General features: G+C 41.6%; 1 protein-coding gene across 1 annotated transcript in view; it reads right to left on the reverse strand.

Annotated features, from left to right (window-relative positions):
* adamts10 (ADAM metallopeptidase with thrombospondin type 1 motif, 10) overlaps nucleotides 1-18,514 on the reverse strand; it is a 49,178-nt gene extending 30,664 nt beyond the window's left edge. Inside the window, exons 1-6 of the mRNA XM_086115179.1 lie at nucleotides 18,385-18,514; nucleotides 10,912-11,304; nucleotides 5,040-5,182; nucleotides 4,744-4,953; nucleotides 1,619-1,787; nucleotides 1,106-1,308 (exon numbers count right to left, since the gene is read on the reverse strand). Of these exons, the coding sequence (XP_085971305.1) occupies nucleotides 1,106-1,308; nucleotides 1,619-1,787; nucleotides 4,744-4,953; nucleotides 5,040-5,182; nucleotides 10,912-11,014 (828 nt within the window). The 5' untranslated portion in view covers nucleotides 11,015-11,304; nucleotides 18,385-18,514. The remainder of the gene's footprint in view (nucleotides 1-1,105; nucleotides 1,309-1,618; nucleotides 1,788-4,743; nucleotides 4,954-5,039; nucleotides 5,183-10,911; nucleotides 11,305-18,384) is intronic.
* Between the last annotated feature and the right edge of the window lie 4,201 nt (nucleotides 18,515-22,715).

The raw sequence follows: 22,715 nt of genomic DNA on the forward strand, positions 1-22,715 counted from the left end.
TTAAGGAAGAAATCAGGCTCGGTTGTAAAAATGAACTGAGCTTTCCAAAAAAATGTGATTAGCCACAGTTAATTCTAGAGGCGATTGCTCTAAGACTGCAAGGGAAGCTCAGCTTCCCCTAAAATGTCAAAAACTAAGTGATCAAATACATGCGTGTACATACAATTATGTGTACATGTCATTGACTAAATATGCGCAACAACGGGCTCAACTTTTTTCCGAATCAGCTTCTTATTACTAGTTACGACGTGACTCTCTTCTCATTCATTCCCGCAGCTTCACTGTGCTTTAAACTGTGTGGACGCTGAGTGTCTACAGCGCAGACGCTGGATGTCTCGAGAGTTCAGAGCCCGTTGTCCCAAGGCATTGAAACGAGACGAGTCATTGGATAAATGCTGGTTTTGTCTCGCCCACCGGACGCTCAGCGTCTCTGGGAGTCGATGGATAGTGGGCATCATGCAGAAACTCAGCTTTCTGCATTATGATTGGATGATCTGTCTGAGGCTGAATCTCTTTTTAATTGACAGCGAAATGAGCCAATCACTGATCTTTTGGTGTAGGCATCATGGGAGCATTTTTCAATTCTCATTCTTTTCTGAGTTGAACTGGAGACTTCTAATCATCTGAGCGACACTCTTTGTTAGGCCGAAATTGAGCTTCCCCTCCTTGACAGACCACCATCCGCTACTGGTTAATTCATGATTTAACAAGGGGGGCAAATACATTTTTCACGCAGGGACAGATCGTTTTGAATAGTTTTTGCTCCTTGTTAAATAAAATCACCATTTAAAAACTAAATTTTGTTTACCTGGGTTATTTTCGATATTTATATTAGTTTGGTGATCTTAAACATGAAAGCAGGGACATGATGCAAAAAAAAAGTTAGAATTTGAGAAAAGGCCAAGGTCTAAGTGCCTGAAGATGGCACGGCTGTGACCCTAATGAGGATAAGCAGTTCAGATAATGTATAGATGCATTGTAGGTAGGGTAAGTAGATAGGTCGGTCGATACTTTATCGATCCTGTACGAAATTCTGGAAAGCAGCAGGTTCAACTTTACCCGCATCATCATTATAAAAATGTATCTTGTGTGTAGTGAAACTTACAATATTCATGAGGGCCAGGATGTACTGCTCGATGTCCTTGCGACCATGGTAGCCCACCATCATCTTGTCAGCCACCACCAGCGTCTCCACGTAGCGCTCCCAGCTCACCGAGCGCTTTAGTGGCAACTGGCCTCGTCCGACATGATGAGGAGGCGTCTTCAGCGTCCTCTGCCACCATGATGAGCTCTTCATTGACTTCTCATCTAAGGAATAGGATGCACATTTTGATGATAATACCACATGCTGCATATTCTCTCAACAAAGCCACAAGAAGGATTTCTGAAAACCCCATTCCAAGACTAGTGGCTGGATAAAGACTAACTCTGATGCTATTTTAACTTAACTTTTGTCATAAAATGAATTATATATTTACTCAGCAACGCCCTGTCACACAGACTTGGTCACAAGTGGGAACTCAGACACCACCGCAGTTCACAATGCAGTCGGCCATGTGGTTTGACTGCGGACCTCACCGCTAATTCTAAAATAGGCCAGAATTGTTCCCATTCTTACCAATGACTCCACAAGACTGGCCCTTGTACTGATGGCGGAGCGATGAGCGCTTATAAACCACATGGGGGCGCCCCTCAGCCCGGTCCCCTCTCTCCGGTTTGGTTTGGTTTGCTGATGAAATAAGAGGTTCAATCAGGTACTCTTCTCCCCCAGCAACAATCACCGCCTGCTGCAGAAACAAAACAATAGAATGCAACAATCACAGTGAAGCCAAGTGCAAATTTCGATACCATGCCAGTCTCTACGTATCACTTGAGGGAACACAAAGTCTTTGCTTTTCATGGTTTCATGCAAGTCAACTGCCCGCGATTGTGCTGTTGTCCAATTTACAAGAGAAAAAGCCATCGAGATAATTACACGACAGTATATCTATTACTATGTAGTCATAATTGCCATCTCCGATACACTTTGGTCGGGCTCTTTGTTATATAGTATGAATGGGATACATGTAACACATTCAGACAAACCCATGTGAAAGCATGCATGAGAAGAGCGAGATGAACCCATCGCACACGGGGTGACAACACTTTTGATTCTGTTTAGATCTGCCCGCCTCAACTCAGAGCCAGCTTCTCCGTTCCATCCACCGCGGCAGCTATCAAAGAGCATCTAATCCCATAATAAAGTTAGTGATGCTCCCGTGGACATACCACCCGCTCGCTGGATGAATGTGTTCATGCTGGCCTGCCCAACAAAGTAATTAAGTGTGCGCTTTATTAACGCTCGGTGAACACATCTAATCTTCAGCTGTGCATGCAAGTGTTATTGCGGGGCCTGCTGCGTGTGGTGAGAGGATACACGGCTACACTGAGATACGACTGTAGGAAAGTGCGCTCGGACAAATAAAATGATCAGCGTCAAATTTCAAAATGTTAAGTGTATGCCAGCCCTCTGTTGTGGTGTCTGGAGGGGACTTCATGAAAGTATGAGGCAGCTCAGATGGCAATCATAGTTTACAAAAAGATAAGTAAACGTAACGGTGATTTGGATGGTTGTTTAAACTTTCAGAGTGTTCAAAACACATTTGGCACATCTTTATGTCTTTGGTGAGGTGCCTTGTTGACTGCTGCAAGTTGACTTAATGATCTCCTACATTTTTAAAAACTGCCATAAAATAATCTTAAGACACGCCTGTTCAGTAGTGATGAGAAGCTGGGTATTTTCAGCAAATTTCAGAGCCTTTGGAAGTCCACTTTGTGGTTCAGCTTTGGGACAAAGTATGAAGGGTTTCTTCAAATCCAGCTGGCTCTGTGTTCTCCTGGTTCTTTCTGTGCAATACTGCGAAGGCCTCTTTTAGAGAGTTGTGTTCAAATGTGCCTGCAGACAGGGCATTTTAAAATCTGATCAAAATAAGGCATCCACTTTCTATCGCTCTTGTCCTCGTTAGGGTTGTGGATGCGGTTCAAGAAAAGCAAATACTGTAAATAATCCATCAATTCATCTGGGAAATTTACATGATGTCTCTGTGCCTTTGTGGATTTTCTACATACTACGGCTTCCTCCAACGTTCAAGAAGCATTGAGCAGGTCACGTTCACAGAAGACTCAAAATATTCCTTCGGTGTGAAATAGAGTGTGGATGGTGGTAGTCTATATGTGCCATGCGATTGTCTGGTGACCAATCTATACCATCTCTCCCCCAAAGTCATCTGGAGTAGGCTCCAGCTCACCCATGAGCCTCAACAGGATAAACGCTAAAAATGGATACGTGATGGCGACAGGTTGAATTAATTACATTTCCATTATTTTATATCCTGAACATGTACCTTCAACTCAAAGTCCAATTATATATACGGACAGAGATGATCAGGAGTACAGGGGACTGACGGAGGACTTCGTGGACTGGTGCCTGCAGAACCACCTCCAGATCAACCCCAGGAAAACTAAGGAGTTGGTTGTGGATTTCTGCAGGAAACTGTCTTCACCTGCACCGATGAACATCCAGGGTACGGACATTGAGAGGGTGACCTCCTACAAGGACCTGGGTGTTCTTCTCAACAATAAACTAGATTGGTCTAACAACATGGACTCTCTGATCAGGAAGAGGCAGATATTCCTGCTCAGATAACTGAGGTCTTTTGGAGTTCAGGGGTCACTCCTTAAGACCTTCTATGACTCTGTGGTGGCCTCAGCCATTCATTATGGCATAGTCTGCTGGTCAAGCAGCATCTCAGCCCGGGACAGAGAGGTACTGGACCGACTGGTCAGGAGGGCCAGCTCTGTCTTGAGCTACTCCCTGGACACTCTGGAGGAGGTGGGCAATAGGAGGATGCTAGCCAAGCTAAAAGCTATGATGGACAGACCCTCCCATTCCCTCCAGCCCACCCTGACAGCACTGGGCAGCTCCTTCAGCCAGAGACTGATACACCCACGCTGCAAGAAGGAGAGGTACCGCCGCTCGTTCCTGCCGACTGCTGTCAGGCTATTGAATACAGACCTGAAAACCTGGACTCACGCCCACTCACCCATTTTTAATATTCTTATATACATATATATATATATATATATATATATATATATATGGGCGGCCCGGTGGTCCAATGGTTAGCGCGTCGACTTCCCAGTGCAGAGGTACCGAGTTCGATTCCAGCTTCAGCCTCCCTGTGTGGAGTTTGCATGTTCTCCCCGGGCCTGCGTGGGTTTTCTCCAGGTACTCCGGTTTCCTCCCACATTCCAAAAACATGCACGGCAGGCTGACTGAACACTCTAAATTGTCCCGAGGTCTGAGTGTGAACGTGGATGGTTGTTCGTCTGTGTGTGCCCTGCGATTGGCTGGCAACCGGTTCAGGGTGTCCCCCGCCTACTGCCTGCTGGTATAGGCTCCAGCACCCCCCGCGACCCTTGTGAGGATAAAGCGGTTTGGAAAATGGATGGATGGGGGGGGGGATATATATATATATATATATATATATATATATATATACACTTTTGTTCTTCTACTTCTCTCTTTCATAATTTTGCTGCTGTAAATTGGGAATTTCTCCATTGTGAGACAAATAAAGGGTTTCTTATTGTTTTTTGTTTTTGTTTATGCCTCAATGATTTGGCTTTTTCATTTTCAACCACACTTTGTATATTGGTGATATTGAAAAAATAAATAAATAAACTTGGAATTTGCACTCTTACCAGGCCATTGCAGTTGCTGAGGGCCACTTTACTGGAGTGCGGCTGGTCCTGGAGGTGTCCGACATAATGGCAGTGGGGAGAATAAGGCTGACTCCAGGCTAATCTGCCTCTTTTCCAGTACTCCACCCTAAACTGGTGGGCTAACAGGCCTCCCTGCAGCGTCAGGTTCAGCATGAAGTTGTTGCGTGACGTAGATAGCTGATAGTAGAGCTGAGAGATGGACGAAAGTTAGAGTTGAACATAGAGCAACATTTTATAACTACTTTATGATAACGCAATTTAAAAGGCAATTATACAGAGGTGTCAATCGATGTTGTTTCTTCTGTACTGCGTCTTCTTCTGTGGTAATGAGAGGCTTTTGTGTGCAGTGTTTCTCCATTGGGTCCTACGCGCACTGGAATTGCAATCTCATAGTGGCCAAGACTGGACAGGAAGGTAGCTATGGAAGGAAACAAAATGAAGGCATAAAACAAAAATTTGTTCAAAAAGGCTTCAGATTCATCACGCATTACTTTTAATATTGAGTCACAGGTGGTGTATTGCTACATTTGCCTGATTTCAGTGCAGGTAAACAGGGTACAGTTTCCACACAGCCACTACGTGAGAATGAATCATGGTCTGTCTCAATATGTGTCCTGCGACTGATTGACGACCAGTCCAAGGTGTAGTCCACCTTTTGGCCGGGATAGGGTCAAGATCCGCAATAGCAGGATTAGCATATAGAAAATGGATAGTTTTAATATTTCTTAGAGAAACTGATTCAAGCGGCCAAAGAAACAATGTTTGGGTAACTATTTTTAGATTGTTGCTAGCACTTTCACTCTGGCTACGTCTTCCGCAAGATGCAGAGGGATGTCTCATGATTACCCTCAAACTATATACAGTGCTTCAGTCTGTCCCAATCTGAACCAGGGTCTGGTGGAAGAGATTTACAGTAAAAAAAAAATAAAAATACAGACCACCAAATAGTCAGTGTTAATTTCATCCAACGTATGGCCTCCGGAGAGCAGCAGCTGCCGCACTGTTCAAGAATTTCTCATAAAAAATAAGCATTTCCTTTTCTCACAAACAATGAGACAGGTGCTATTCTCCTGACAATTCTGACAATAAATGACAGGATGTTAATTAGTTGTCAGTATTGTTACCCTCCACAGATGACAGGTCATGAGACCTCACAAACTACAAAACGTATTCGTCACTCACAAACAAGGCAACAATGAAAGCCACCTACACACATTAATTTAATTCAATTCACGTTATTTCAAAAAGATCCTCATGAAATACCGCTGGAAGTAAAAAATAAAGTGATTAAATGGGTAATGATTGTGTTGGTGCTGCTTTTAGAGTTGCTTCAAGTCACATCAATAAATATGAAACACATGTTGCAGTGCAGTGATGTTTGGGTATTTTAACGGAACAACAACACCGTGTCTTAACCACATTCAATCAATTAGAGGGGAGACATTTACATGCATGGTTAGATGGTGATGACAGTTCTCGTGTTTATATATCGATTGACTACAGATGATTCAAAAGGCATGCGGAGACACACCTCTTGACTTCACATCTAAAAAAAATTTTTTTTTTTAAAGTGACATCTGTTTTAAACACGTTCTATGATGTTTTCTGGAGAAGTTTTGCTTTTGCACGAGCCTTTTCAGACCTAGAAACCCTTTTTTTTTTTTTTACTTTTCATTATCGAAATCACCGAAAAAAAGATGAGTCTTATTTAATTCTACTGATTGTAGAAAAAAGGTTTTGAAATTATTTTGTAATTTTTCTTTGAGAAGATTTTTTAAAAAGTCATTTTAATAGCATGTAATTCCCTTTCTGCATCCACTATACCAGTGGTGTCAAACATACGGCATGCGGATCGGAACCGGCCCGCAAGGAGGTTTGATCAGGCCCGCAGGATAATATAAAAGTGAAAAAAAATGCATAAAAGACATGGAAGGAATATTTTTAATAAGGTACAATTCATGGAATCTCCGCTAGGGGGATACACTGCTTTGATCAGAGTAAAAGACAACATTGTTTTGATCAGAGAAGACAACAGCAGCCTCAGTCTGTTACTGAGACCCAACACAGCAGACGCTATCAAGGACATGTGGATACTTTATTCTTTACACATTTAATAGCACTCTCCTTAGTTTGTAAGGTGTAGGCAGGGATTACATTTAGATTTCATATGCTCGTGTAAATGGTTTAAAAATTCCTTTCTTTATAAATCTCGTTTAATCTTAAACGTGCATTACTATATTTTTCAATACCAATTACTTGTTAAAGTTGTGTGCCTTTGTGCAATCAGTGGGATCAGTTGCAATGCATATATGTGAATGATAAAAGTAAATTGCACATTTGTCTAAGGAAATCTAAGGAGCTTCATGAAAAGATCTGTTTATTAAATTTCAACATTTTCCTCATGTTCTTGTGCTTCTTTTGACCAAAACAAAGGAAAGACATTATTTTGGTTATTTATAGCAGAGTATGGTATAATTTTAATGGTCCGGCCCACTACCGAGGCTGTATGTGGCCCACAATGTGAAATGAGTTTGACACCCCTGCACTATACGCAGATGATCAGAGGGAACCTTTGGCTCTCACCCCACCTCCGATTGAATGATTAAGATGTGAACCTCAAAATATGAGTTGTGCATCTATTTCTATCTGACAAAGTTGATGTACTACAATGCTTTTTAGCGCAGATTTCATCTTGTCATACATCATGACTCATGAGAATAGAAATGTGTGAACATGCTAAATTTAGGCCATCTCATAAATGCTCCCAAACATCTACGAGCAGGGCATCACCCTTGTTTCGCTTATCAGCAGTGGAAGGAAATACTCTGGATGGAAAATGGTCCTCCCTCCACACGGGGCATGAGGTCAACAGACGCTCAGAGCAAAAAGCCTCTTTTTGAAACAATAGTCACAAGAGCAGTAATCTACAGTGATATACTTCAAACTCCAATAAGAGTGGAGGGAGTTTTCTGCATATTACATTACACTAACAGACTTTCAAAGTCGTGGGAGCGGAATATTTGTAAAAAGATAGCACTCATACAAAGGATGACAATGGAATACCAGAACACTGTAACGAATCATTATTGTTTGAAATGCAGCATGTTAGTCATTATCTGTAATGAGATTTGTTCTTATTTCCAGGCAATCCTATTTGTACATCGTTTAGTATCAAACTGTTTCAGTGCCCTTTTCTATTCTGGTTGCAACGGTTGGAGAATGGGCCCTCCAAAAATGCCTCTTGTGCACAGTCAGTGTGTTTCTCTCGTGAGAAGAGGAACTTGGTTAACCGATATATGTTTTCATTGGGCAAGCCAAATTGCATCATCATAATTTTCTGCGAGTCACTGAAAAGCAGACCCCATTTATGTATGTGTGTTTTTAATATTATGTACACTATGCAATGTGACTTCAAGCTACCACAGATAAAAACATCACTGGTACCCGGCCTTTAACGGGCTTTCATTTTCTCATACAGATTTACTTCTTGTAACATAAATAGATAATAAAACTACACTGTAAAAAAATAAAAGTTAAGTGAAATTTCTGTGAAATCAACGTCAATCCACTATTAAATTGGCCAATTCCCCAAAAATATTTAAAGCTTTGCGAATATGACAATTGGCTTTGCCCCATTCTCAAGAATGAATAACGAGTTTACAGAATTAATTGTCCATTGTATTATCACCTGACTTAAGTGAAAAATAATAATAATTTTAAAAAAATCTGGAAAATATTCTGTAGCAAAAAACTCACTTGCTATGTTGTGCTAACACTGTTGCCATAAACGTCAATAATTCATATTTTAACATACTTGATATACTGTTTTAGCCCCCAAAAATACAAGTTGTGTTTTTTACAGTGGAGTGGTTTTCAAATATGACTAGGCATACTTCATGATAAAGTAGCGGAAAAAATAATAAATAAAATGTGACATCTAAAGACTCATAACATTTCAAGTTGGGCAATTCAAAATATTTTTAGTTTTGCCGTTATGAAAATTGGCTTTTGTGCATTTCACAACAAAGAAATAAGAGTTTACAGAACAATTCTGCCAATTATTGAACACAAACTCAAAAATATAACTGAAAAGAACTTGTTTGATTTGTTGCAATAGTAGTGTTGCCATACATTTTAGTATGTTTTTCCAACTTCAATGACCGTTTTAGGCCAAAAAAATCCAAAACATGCAAGACAGCCTGGTATTTACATATTCATTGCAGTGTTCTCTCTCTCTCTCGCTCTCTCGACAATCGTTCTACAACGGTACCCACAGTGGGCATTGTAGGTAAATAAAACGCATGACTTCGCTTTAAAGAGTTTTAGGCGGCAAGTGTGGGATGCCAGTAACATATATAAGCTTCCCAGTGCACGATAAACCATCTCCAAGTTTTGATACACTCGATTAGGTTCCGTCGTAATGTAGCTGACTCGGTTTCTCAAACGCACCTTGACTGACATGGCAATAACAAATCTCACCGGGCAACCACAGCAATCGCAGATGGTCAAGTTTGTCCATCCCATCCACCTGCTTTGTCTCACGACCATCCTATTCTCTCCACAGTGGCCTGAAACGAGGCTTCTGCGGCCACCACAAACTTTCTGTAAACGGATCCCAAGTGAATTTCAGAAGTTTACTCGGTGCATGTTAGCAAACGGCTCTCTATTTATATGTAAATTGCAACGAGCCTGTACAGTGAGTTTGCAGATGATTACATTTTTGTCCCAGGATAAATAATTTAGTATTCCTTCTAAGCTGATAGTGTTTATTGCATTGAGAAATACTAAATACGTGACCTCAAACCGAAACGTCCTGCAAAAGAAAAACTACAGCTTGAAAAGTGTTGTTCCTAAAAAAAAAGCAGCATAGCAAACGTTTTAGACAACTGGCTGTGATGGGGTCAGATGTCATGTTTAGGAAATATACAATTACATCCTTGTTCAGGGTGACTAGACATGTACACTCTTTCCCTTTGGGGGATTTTGGTAATTCGAGACTCAAGTGTATGTGGGGGATGGGGGACACTGAGAGACGTGGATCTGTTTCACGAAATGTGAGGTGGGCAGCCACGCGTCTGTGCAACAAATGTTAGATTTGTGAGGAGGGTGGGCTGGAGCCAGGAAATGCAGGGGGTGGGGGGGGGGGGGGGGAATTCAAGTGATGTCGATCTTTGGTGTGCATGAGCCATCAACCATATGAACTTTAAAGGTGGTGAGACCCCCATCACAATATCAAGCATTTTGACAAGGTGTCCAGACCACAAAATAATTCAACATTATTAATAAAACATTTTGTTTGTTTATATCATATAAAGTGCCCTGCGATTGCCTGGCGACAATTCGAGGTTGACATTTTTTCTGGGAATCCCTTCACCTTAAAACACTGGATTGGGACAGGATAGGATAAAAAGGTCACGGGAGCAGTCGGGAGTGGCATTATCTAGTAAAACAACAAGAAAAACACTTGGACAGATGCACAGCCATTTTTTGTGTATCTCCAAAATGGGAGCAGGACGGAAGTAGGAGTTGTTTTCATCAGAAGTTGGACAGGACCGTTTTTTTTATGGTCCGGCACTGGGATGAGACGGGATATTTTTCTGTGGAAGTGGGATGGATACTCCCATATCACCCTCGAGCAATCATTCCAGGGTGCACCCCGCCTCTCGCCCAAAGTCAGTTGGGATGGGTTACAACACACCCGCAACTCTACTGAGGAAAAACAATACAGGAAATGGATGGATGGATATCTCATTACATATTTTTACCTTTAGAAAGCTGAATTCCATCAGGTGCACAATACAGTATTATGTACAACACAACTGTCGTGTCTAAAAATGATTCAGAATGAATGATTACAGATGTATGGATGACTTTCTGAGTTTAACTTTACAATGTCACTTTCCAAATCCATGATTAGGAGATTGCATAAGCAATCGCTTTTTTTTATGTTTGCTTGTTTGTTTTTTCTTTTTCAAAATTAAGTTTTGTCCACTTAATATTTTGCAAGGGTTTTTTTTTGTTTGTTTAGCTTTGTTCTAATATGAATGGGCACAGGTACTGTGGATGATACTACTGGATGTAACTTCCCTGGCAGGATTAATGTTTGGGTTTACAGATAGCTGCTAAATCGTAACCGTCTCCTCTCACCTTGTGATTGTGCAAACTCATCTCTGCGACCTCCTGCGACCTCTGCGGCACCCATGATGACAACGACAGTGCAGATCAGTGCAGTCCTCCATAGCATTTCCATGATCACTACAGAAGTAGCTATAGTAACAGAATTCAGTGCAGTGATTCCCGGGCTTCGGTCCCAACATGTCTCCTGCCCTCTCTGGCGCCCCCTCGCCTAGCAGTGGGACAGCTCAAGAGTTTGATTAGCCATGGCCTGAGGAGGTGTGGAGTCAGACATGGCAGCTTCTCTCGAGCGTCTCTCTCAGCAAGTAATGATGGATCCAGGAGGAGGTCTCCAGATGTGAACCGACAGACCCACGAAGAAACCAGTTTGAAGGCAACTGTCTGAGCAAATTCTTCGTCGCTGCCCTGCAAAGGGAAAGTTTAACAACATGAGCGAATTTAAAGAAAGAGATGAAACGAGGCAAATGCAGGCTATGTGAGAAATAAAGCTGTTTTACAATATGTAAACCCAGAAGGGTCAGGGTCTTGAGCTCCGAGTATTGCACGTCTCAAAGCTAATCAATCCTTGCTTTGGCAAAGGCCAAACACCCTATCTTTCACTCTGATGGTCAAAGACAACGGCAAGTTCAAACTTGAGGCCCCCTGGGCCTCAGTCTTTAAGCTGCCTGCCCACCGGAAAGAGTTCAAACACAAAGAAAGCATTGACGCTGTAAAAAGCTGTGCTTAATGCCCAAACAGGGACTTAGGTGGGTATTATGTCAGAGATCTAGGGGTAAAATGAGCCAATTTGAGAGGAGCAGCAGGTTGCCATCACCGCTATGCTGGCTGGCTGTGCTGTTGGTTGCATGGCCGAGTGAGTTGCAGGCTGAACGCTTGACTGTGCAGCTTCTAATCGGCTAACATTCTGGCAAGTCAACTGCTACTACAGTCGAGTCCATTTGAGACTCAGCGGAAACGTTAAGGGAGCCGATAAGATAAGAGTTACTATTCATCAACCACAATGCTAACTTGATTAGCATTCAGAAGAGTGCATACCACCACAGAGTCTGAATTCTTACCAAAGTGAACAAAGATTCGTGGAGCACCGTGTTAGACGTATGTTCGTTTGCTCATGTGTTGTGAGTAAGCAGACTAGCTCCAGGAAGATGACGTAAATTTCATTTTTAAAAATATATTTTTTCACTTTATGAGTTCTTCCTTCACCAATATACCACGCCTCTACAAAAGGTTTAATATTAACTGTGCAGTCTTGCTAAAATTCTGAAAAAAAAAAAAAAAAGTAAGGCCCCGTCACATTGCATTTGAGCGCCTTAAATCTACTGATGCGCTACAACGGAAAAACCTTAACCCTGTATCGTGTTTAGAATCTCCACATCCAATATACGATACCATTTTTTATTCAACCAAAAACACATGGTGCGATTGTCAAGGAAGAAGTGGCATGCGACAAAGAGAAGGAAGATACATTTTAATACTGAAATGCCACGCCATTCTCTGACTGCACCCACGCATGACAGTTTAGTCATGTTCTGCTGCATCACTCGATATACAGCGGACCTTACATACCAGCCAACACATGGCGAACAAAACAACAATTCCTGTATAATTTTGAAACTACAAAAGCAAGGTCACGGCAGACCAAAATGTAGCCGATCTGATAGCTTTCAAAATGTCCAAAGCATTCCAAAAAGAAAATGGATGAAAGAACACAGACAGGAGTGTAAGATACAGTTTCAGCAAAATCAAACCAAGGTCCTTCTAATCATAAATAGCCCACGTCATACGACTCTCACTCAAATGTTTCCTCATCGGAACTCAATTTTGATCATATGCTCGGGCTTTTTTGGGATCAAAAACGTGATCTCACCCAAGGCAATTTAGTGATTGTGTTCCTTTTTTAAATGTTTCCTTTGCTTCCAGAATTTGAAGCTCACCAATGAGAAGCAGCATGCTACTTGTGGACAGGTCCCACTAACCCAAGGGTGGGGAACGTCGGTTCCTCGAGAGCCTTATCCTGCCTGTTTTACATCTCTTCCTACGCCTACACACCTGATTTAATTGATCATGATTGTTTCAGGCTTCTACAGAGCTTGCTGATGAGCTGATCGTTTGAATCAGGTGTGCTGAAGCAGAGAGAGATCTAAAACAGGCAAGATATGCTCTCAAAGTGTCATGTTCCGTATTCGCCAGCAGGTGGCAGACGTTCATTTTTGCCGCCTGCACACCTCCTGCCTATTTGTCGGTGATTGCACCTGCTATATCTAGGCGCTCCGGCGGTCGACTCATTGCCGGAGTATTGCATGCCGTGCCACTGCTGTTGCCGATGATTGTAAATATTAGTGATGGGTCCATGAGGCCTCATGAGGCGTGTCGACACACTGACACACTGTGTTGATACTGTGCTGATACTGTGTCGCTGACCACTGCCACCTGCTGGACCTTCAAGATCCCTGCAGCCAACCCACTTAACAGACTGAACTGACTGATAAATTTGTTTGTTTATTGAACTTATAAAAATACCATTTGCTGTTGGTTATATTTTCAGCGTCCCAAGGGAATCATTATATTAGCGTACGTGAACTAGTACTTGTTTTAACATATTTTCCTTGCCGTTTTTTGCAAGCGTTTTCTGTTGTCGCGTTTCCTTATTTCCTGGTTCTCGTTTTTACCAGCGCTTTCTGTTGTTTATTTGGCGGGGTTTTGTTTGTAATAAATATTTTTGTTTTGACGAAGTCCTTGTCGGTGTCTGCTCTTTCGGGGATCCACTTATTCTTGTTTTCTCTGTTACGTACGAAGCAGTTCCCTTTTCCTGCTTCGTGCGTAACGTGACACAAAGAAGAGGAGTTCCCTACCGTTGCAGTAACCAATCAGCTCCTGAGATCTACACAATAGGTTCTCAAAATTACTCTCACTATATATATTTTTAAATAACTTCTCTTTGCTAATGGACCGTATCCTTTTTATTTCTTGAAGTGATTTACCGGTAATTACCTGAACATAAAAGCTATTGACATGAAAATGCACAATTCAAATGAAAAAAGGAGAGAGAAGAACAATATAATTTCCTAAAATCGTTCAGACCTGTCATATGCATTGCATTACAATCAAATTTGGCATACAATATATAAAAGATTAGAATGGAAGAAAGCCTATTTCCACAGCCTCTTCCTGTGATGACAACAAACAGTTCACAGTCGATGATGGTCCGATCTGAGTTATACCCCGTTGATTATGGAATCCACAGTGGCTTTAAATATATATAGCAGGAAGTTAAAGATGAAAAGCAATGGTGCATGTATAAATGTCACATGGGTGATTATAATGATGTACAGCTCGGATACTTTCAATTGCAGGATATGAAGGGCCACAGAGCTCCCTTTCAGGAATAGCAACTAGACTTAGGCATTGTCTAGCACAGTGGTTCTTAACCTGGGTTCGATCAAACCCTAGGGGTTCAGTGAATCGGACTCAGGGGTTCGACGGAGCCGATGCCATGGAGGGTAAGACACACGTGACTCAAAATGTCGATTATAGTGATGACCCGCCCACTTGGCCATCACTGGCTGCAGAGACCTTGCCGCGAGAGTGGCTGCCTTTCCAGGAGCTCCTATATTTTGTTGTTCTACTTCTTTCCCTTTCGTAACTTTGCTGCTGTGAATTGGGAATTTCTCCATTGCGAGACTAATAAAGGTTTTCTTATCTTATCTTATCTTATCTTATCACATTGCTTCTCCAATCAGTGCTGTGGAAAATTTAGTTTGGCTAGTAGTCAAAGGCGACTGTCGTGATAGTACATCATACAACTTAAAAAAAAAGTATACTTAGCTCTTGAAATTTTATTTACTTTTTTCTGTTTTTAATAAATGTGTTTTATTTATATCTTGAATTTGTTAAATATATATATATATATACATACACACACACACACATTTTTTTTTTTCACTAATGAAGGGTTCGGTGAATGTGCATATTAACTGGTTGGGTTCGGTACCTCTAACAAGGTTAAAACCCACTCGTCCAGCATGTAGTCATGGCTGTGTCGTTTTATGCAAGGTCAGGTTTCAAATGATCTGATCCACTCTGGGCATTATTGTGATCTTTTTTTGTTTTTTTTTTAAACAACCGGATTGATTTCAACCAAAAATATGCAGAAATCCACGGATCTGTGAGATAATTGAACTCTCATTTCCATGTTGTTTTCTTCTACTATGAAAGTGATTCATAATAAATAAATAAATACATACATTATCGCTCGTATCTTCAGCCAGTTACAAGAATACGGGAAAACAAGTCAGATAAGAACCAGGATCAGGAGTCTCATTTTCATAGGGATCCCTTTCTTTGACTGGACTCTCATTTTTCCGACTCGACATTGCAGTGTCAGCTAAACTCCTACACTTCTCACTGCTCGAAAAGTCTGCCCCTCCCTCCCTTTCCTTCTTCCCTCAAAGCCGTCTGGGGAAGAGAAGAGCAAACGGAGACGCCACACGGGCCCAGATGGCTGGCAGCTCACCAACTGCAGCCAAAGGTAATCGGAAGCAGATGGGAAACCTTTTGGTGACGAGAGCAGGGGAGCAAGTTTCCTCGTGAAAAAGAGTGGGTGGGAGGGAAGGGCGGGTGGGGGATGTAAAGCCCCGGGGAATGGAAGAGAGACTGCAGAGTGCGAGCTGCTCAGGGCGGGCTGAGCGAGTCATTCAGTGTTCCCTGGCTGAATGCAGCATGAAGGAATGGCAGCGTGTACATTATTGTCTTATGGTACATTTTAAGCAGCAGTGGGATGGTACGGTAAAGGAGCGCTTCAGTAAAACACTGAGCACTCTTTGTACTGTTACTGCTTGCCTTCTCCACTTTGTGGAACAAGTGAAAGTCTCTCTCTTCCCCTCCCTCAGGCTTTCTCCCAGCCATTTCCTGAACAGGCCCAAGTCCACTACGTTTCATTACCTCTGCTCCAACTCTCGATTTATGGAGGGGTTTATTAAACTTGCAGCTTGATATCAAGTGCTTTTCATTACTTCAACTCTCATCTTGTTTTTTTTTTTTTTCAGACCGAGAGGGGGAAACTAGACCTCCCCAATGCAGTTGCCTTTCATGTCAGGCTTCTTCAAACAATCGGCGGACACACAACAACATGCATGCACTATTTCATTAACTCTCCCTCAGTGAGAGATCAAGTCATAAAAAGACTTCTTGCATATGGTGGCGATGTCTTGCGCGGACCCTCTGAGGCAAAAGAAATAAGTTGATCACAAGGCTAAGCGAGTGCATGCCCCTTGCTTGGATAAAGACATTTGATGAGTCTTGGAATAGACTGTAGCAAGCAAGACAAGAGAAAAATTGGACCGAGTTGCAGACAGGCCACACAGTTTTCAGAGCAATCACATTTTGCAAAAAAAAGAAAAAAGGGGGAAAGAAGAAGGAGAGAAGAAAGGGGTCGTTGTTATAACGAGAGGGAGAAAAGTTGGACCACTCAGGATAGTTGGGTGGGAATTAAAGGCTGGACCAAATTCGCAATGTAATGATGCTAGCCGGCGCAGCGGCCATTTGACAAATCTTTTTTTAGGGAGCCAGTGCAGCACTAAGTGGGAGATGGGCTGTACAGTGAGTTTATAGTTCATGAAAAAAATTAAGTTAACTATGCTGTCCTTGTCTTTAACAGCTGCCAGATAGTGTGCATCTATCCCAAAACTAGCTCACTAATCTAAACCATATGACCGACTCAGTAAAGTTTGTGTGGCGCAAACAGATGCTAAGTGTCCCTCGGTCTCACTTCAAGTCAAGCACCCGCTCACCTCTCTCTCTCTCGCTCTCTCTCACACACACACACACACACACACACGCAAGCAGAGAGTCCACACTTTGATCAGTGTGTAGCCCGTGAATCTGCTTCAGATTCAGTTTATTATTGCGTTGAAAAGGCGGTGCGGCTTCCCTTCTTCTAAAAAGACCTTGAGGCTGTCGGATCAAATGGCCCGTAAGAATGTCACAAGTCAGATGCAGCGTTTCAGACCGCTTCAGCAGCAATTATTCCCTCATAGCTGTCTTGAAAAAACAGACAGATATTCTAAGGGATCTCCACATGAAACCTCTGAACAGCTGATGGACATAATGCAAAGCAGAGGGTCTCTATCTCAGACTAAACTCTCACTCTGTGTCTGGTATAAAGACACAGGAAAAGAGGAGCAGGCATTCCTCTCTCCATTTCCCCAAATAAACAGTGCAAATGAAAAGTGGGAACATAAACAGGCCCGTGAACCTCCGACGTGAACCCCTCACTCTGAAAATGGGCCTTGTAAATCTGAAACAATATTTAGGGAGAGAGAGAGAGTGCTGCTGACTCGACATTGACTGAGTCAGGCTACGGCTTTGCACTCACAGCAGAAGCTCATATTCTCCATCAAATGTTATTCAAATCATCAACGTGAATCTTCTTTAATGCTGCCATCTAAGTTGCATCCACAAAGAACCAAGGGTATTGGAGGACAGAATCGACTACAATAGACCGCAGTAGTTTGCAAACCTTGACCTGGAAAGTGCTTGTCAGTGTCCTCTGGTGGAGAGCACTGGCATTTCTGCGGGGAAAATGTGTGTGTCCACCATTCAACAAGACAAAGTCCATCCATTTTCAAGACAGATTATTCTCATTACGGGTGTGGGTGTGAGGAGCTGACTTTGAATGAGAGGCAGGGTACACCCTAGACCGGACGCCAGTCAATCGCAGAGCACATATTATCCAGCTAAACAGCCATTTATGCACACATTCGCACAAATGGACAAAATAGAGTTTTCAATGAAACAAACGTACATGTTTTGGGGATGTGAATGCGAACATGCAAATTCCACACAGGAAGCCCAGATTTGAACCCCCATCACCAGAACTGTGAGGCCCATGACCCACTTCATCACTGTACTTGATCATCTGATCAAACATGATATTTGCATAACACAATATGTGCAAATATTGCATCCACATAATTAAGATACTGCGTGCAGATAAGGATCCACATCATTTAAGACACATAATTCATTTGCTAACATCAATTTTAATCAATCAACCAAAATCATTTAGCTCCAACTCCCTGCCCACCCTGGTTGCCCCTTCACGTGTCCCTAATTGTCAGCTGTTGGTCACCTCTTCTGTCCCCCATCTCTCTCTCTCTCTCTCTCTCAAGCACACACACACACACACACACACACACACACACACACACACACACACACACACACACACACACACAGACACTGACTGTTGTCATTCGGCAACGAGGAGATACCAAGCCATTCCCTTTTTCAGAACAAGACACGAATTGAATATATCATAGCCACTCTGCTAAATGACAGTTTCATGTATCACAGCTAAATCAATATGCAGAACATTGTTAGGCAACCCAAGAAATCAGGCGGATGCTCCTCAAAAAAGCGTGTCAGTTGAGCGGGTTTTGAGTCAAGCATTGCATCAGGAAGAGTACCTGAACTCGGCGACCTTACCTCTCCTTGTCCTCGGCACAAGTTTCCGCTGCGCCTGCCTGCTGTCTGTGCACGGTCTCAGAGCGAAGGAGGCGCCGGCGGCTGACTGAGTCGAGCTGAAGGGACTTGACTCCTTCTCTGTCAGCCCAGAACCATCGAGCTTCCTGAAGTTAGCTATAATGCTACACCTGAACTTCCGGTTGATATTAGAAAATAAAACGGATTTTGAAAGTAATACTGTACATGGCATTGTAATCTGGTGAATGTACTTAGATTACACGGTATTCTACGTTACGTTTTCTTTACACACAACGCCCTGTTTTATTTTACTGTTGTTCATACTTTCCTACCAGTATGTTATTAAATAAAGTCCCCATGAAATACGTACTTGTACTTGTCATGTCGAGGCTTTGTTCCTATAAAAATTAATTAATTTTAACAATCAATAATTAATGTCTAATAATTATCTTTCCTACGTATTTTTGTCCAGGAAAAGAATTACAAGAAAAAGTTGTCGGGGTTGTAGCAGTGATGGAACATTGTCATTTCCTAAAATTTCATGTGATAATTTCAAAATGTAAAGCAAAGATTCAATGACAGTGATGTTTCCAACTTTGTTATATTATGAGAGATTATTGTATTGTCGATCGGTGTCTTAATATCATTATTATTACTTACATAACACTGCTACGAGAATCCACACACCTTCAAAACCATCACTTTTTTTAAACCAAAAACAGCATGTTTGTTGCACAATTAAAGTTGTATCTTCAAAAAGAGCAACCCATTTTCAGCATTTGAGATTGTTCAATAATTTTTAAAAAAAAGAAGAAAAAAGGAAGAAATAGAGTAGAACAGAATAGAAGAAGAAGAGAATAAGACATAAATGTTGAAACAGAAAAACAGACTCATATGGGGACTAACCAATAGTATAGATTTCTAAAAACATATACTGACCTCCTGACAGTGGCGAAAATTAATCGTCAATCCAGCAAATTTGTTATTGCAGATGTGGGAATTACTCTTGACCTGATGTGCCTTTTAGACTCTGTCAGTGCAGGAGTTGAAGAAGTACTTCTGCTTTTCCCTGTCTTTTATTTAAGTACAGTGTGTGACGAGTTTGGTTGCTTCAAAAATGTCTATCAATGTCAAACCAAAGAAGCAACAACGGTGCAGAAATGACACACAAAATTATTTTATTTTGAAGAGTAGTATGTTCCGTTTTGTTTTTGTTTTAAAGTAGCTTGATGAAAAAAGACTGACTGTGTACGTCACTCTAGAAGCCAGACCAGCAGCTGTCATCAGTGAATGACATAACGGTTGTGCTCACACTAAACGTGGAACGGGCAAGGAGAAAGAAGGTCGAATAGTTTATTGCATTCGAATACCGGTACATCCAATGGCAGAGTCTTTTATCTGAGGATGAACATTTATCTAATTATTTTACATTCTTGAAGATATGCACCTCACAATTAGCTTCACACGAAACTTCAACTGCATTAAAACAAGTACCGGTATATTTCCGAAATGCATATGACTGTTCTTTGTGAGTGTGACCCGTTTAAGAATGTTCCTCAGGTATTTGGTCACAAAGCGGCGACCCTCTTCCTCCCTTGCTTGTGAATGACTGAGCTGTTCAGGGATGTTCCTTTTATACCCAATTACGACACTTGACTCACCTGTTTCCAATTAAACTGTTCACCTGTTGAATGCTCCAAACAGGAGCATTCCTGTTTTTTTAAACATTCCTCAACTTTCCCAGTCTGTTGTTGCCCCTGTCCCAGCGTTTTCGGAATGTGAATTGCTGCAATTAATTTCAAAGTAGGAGAATATTGGCAAAAACAACAACAACAACATTCAGCATTTTGAACATTTAATATCTTGTATTTTTGTCATTTATTGAATAGAGGTTGAAAAGAATGAGCAAATATTTAGATTCTGTTTGTATTTACATTTTACATTACATCCCAACTTCTTTGGAATTGGGGCTTGTAAAAGGTTTCTTCAATGTGTGTAAAGTCTAAACAGTTTGACTTGCAGGTGTTTTGGTACACACTTTTCACATCTGTGAAGGTCATAGAGTTTTTGCCGCATTTTTAAGACTGGCGCAAGTTTGGCACAAGTCGCAAATCTGTGTGGAGGTGGGGTGGACCGGGTGTTGGTAATTTCACAGACGCAAGCAAGCTGGCACATTAAAAAAGGTCAGTTTGCGTTGTTGTGGGCGTGAACACAGCTGACTGCATTCACCGCGGAGGCAGCTCCTCTCATTCCTTTTAAATGTGGCACACTGACTGTCTCGCAGGGAGGCATCTATGTTTGAAAAAGGACAAACACTATAGAAAATGGATAGCTGTAGTAAGTCTATGGTTCTTTTGATGACCACCACATCAGTTGGTTATGTCATCCAAGCCTGGAGCCTTTGCAGTCAAAACAAGAGATGTGGTTTGTTGATGTCATTCAAGGACATAAGCTCATGGGAAATCTCACAAACATTGCAGATGATGCAACAGGATGACCGAAGTGAATGCCATTCCTAAGATTTCGTTGAGCAAACGAGCCCTGTAAAAAAACAAGTGAAGTTTTATGTTATTGTGTTGTGTGTCACATAGTATAGCCAACAGACAGGAAGAGAGGAGTTCCTCTACTTTGTGCTGAAGAACTTAATTTTTCAGCCTGACAACATCCCATCCATCCATCCATCCATTCATTTTCTGATCCGCTAATTCTCACAAAGGTCGCTAATTCCAGCTGTCTGCAGATAGTTGGCAGTGGAAACCCTGAACTGGTTATCAGTCAATCGCAGGGCACACACAACAGACATACAACCATTCGCGCTCAAAGTCACACCTAGAGACAATTTAGAGTGTTCCATTAACCTGTCATGCAAGATTTTGGAATGTGGGAGGAAACCGGAGTACCCGGTGAAAACCCACATAGGGACGGGGAGAACATGCAAACTCCACACAGGAAGGCCACAGCCGAAATCGAACCCTGCATGTCTGCACTGTGAGGGCGACACGCTAACCAGTAGACCACCATGACAAAACATCAATTTCAATCAACAAGATTAAAGTCATTCAAATCTAAAATTTCAAGAGGCTGATGTCATCTCGATTTCACATATTTGTAGCCCTTTTAATGAGCGCCATTGTCAAGTCAAGATATATTGCTTTTCTGCCCAGTAAGACTGAATAGTGTCATGAAAACAAAAGCTGCGTCAAGGGATGTGCACACTGATGCAGCCAAGTCAATGAACATTTTATGGATCTGCTCCATGACAAATGTCTTTATTTTTCTTTTATTCAACGTTACATAACTTACATTGTCTTTGAGGGGTGGAGAGTCTGTGTTGGGGGAAAGTTTTTTTTAATAGTTACTGTTATTCAAGTGACATAAAATACGGTAATCATAAATGACCATACGTGATGCGTGTAGTAACCGTAAAAGGGTGGCCAATTCTTTGCCACTCACCCACCCCTTCATCACATTGACTTGTTGAATGCAGCAAGTTCAAATGCAACAGTTCTACCATAAATTCTTCCTTTCAAAGACAAGAAAGCAGTCAGAGGTGACACAGTGTGTCAGCCCTGTGAAATGTACATGTACTGTAGGTGAAAAACGTGTGTGTGTGTGTGTGTGTCTGTGTGTCTGTGTGTGTGCGTCTGTGTGTGTGTCTACAAAATATGCATTACTCACAGTATAGACATTACAAACTAAATATTTTTGTGAAATTTCCAGTAGAATCGAAAATGCATGAGCTACTATGCAGTATAACCTTTACAGGTACCCTTAATTTTACTTTGAACTTTTGAAGGCACCTCCAACTCTTCAAGGTTATCAAAGAGCTATATCAGCAAAATTCAGCACCGGTGTTTGATCCATGTATCAACCAGATCTTTGGGTACAACCAACCTCTGCTTCACAGAAGGACATAAATGAATGTATGGGGAAATTTAAAAAAATAATAATTATTAAAAAAGACCTGTTGTTAATTTGACCACTCGGTTCTTTGTTAGAGAATAACATGATGTGCAACAAGTACTGAAGCATTAACGGTTACAATCATGCTTTCAAAAGCTTAGAAAGGGTCCAATTAAGCCCACCTATAAAGATTAGAGAAGTCATTTTTTTCTTTGTTTTTTGGGTGCTTAGTTCACAAGCACATGGATGCACGCGCGAACATGCTTGGATGCACACAGCCATTTGGGAGAACTGCTCTTGTCACCATGTATTTTTGCAGGGCTGCCAGTTTTAAAATTGCAGTTTGATTTGATTTGATTTTAACATGAACAATATCACAAAAAAATGTTCCAATAGTTTTTACAATCTTGAAATCTGTTTGAATATATTGA

This window comes from Hippocampus guttulatus, chromosome 7 (assembly GCF_054856545.1).
Source record: "Hippocampus guttulatus isolate MCC_2025c chromosome 7, RoL_Hgut_1.0, whole genome shotgun sequence".
Taxonomy (NCBI): Eukaryota; Metazoa; Chordata; class Actinopteri; order Syngnathiformes; family Syngnathidae; genus Hippocampus; species Hippocampus guttulatus.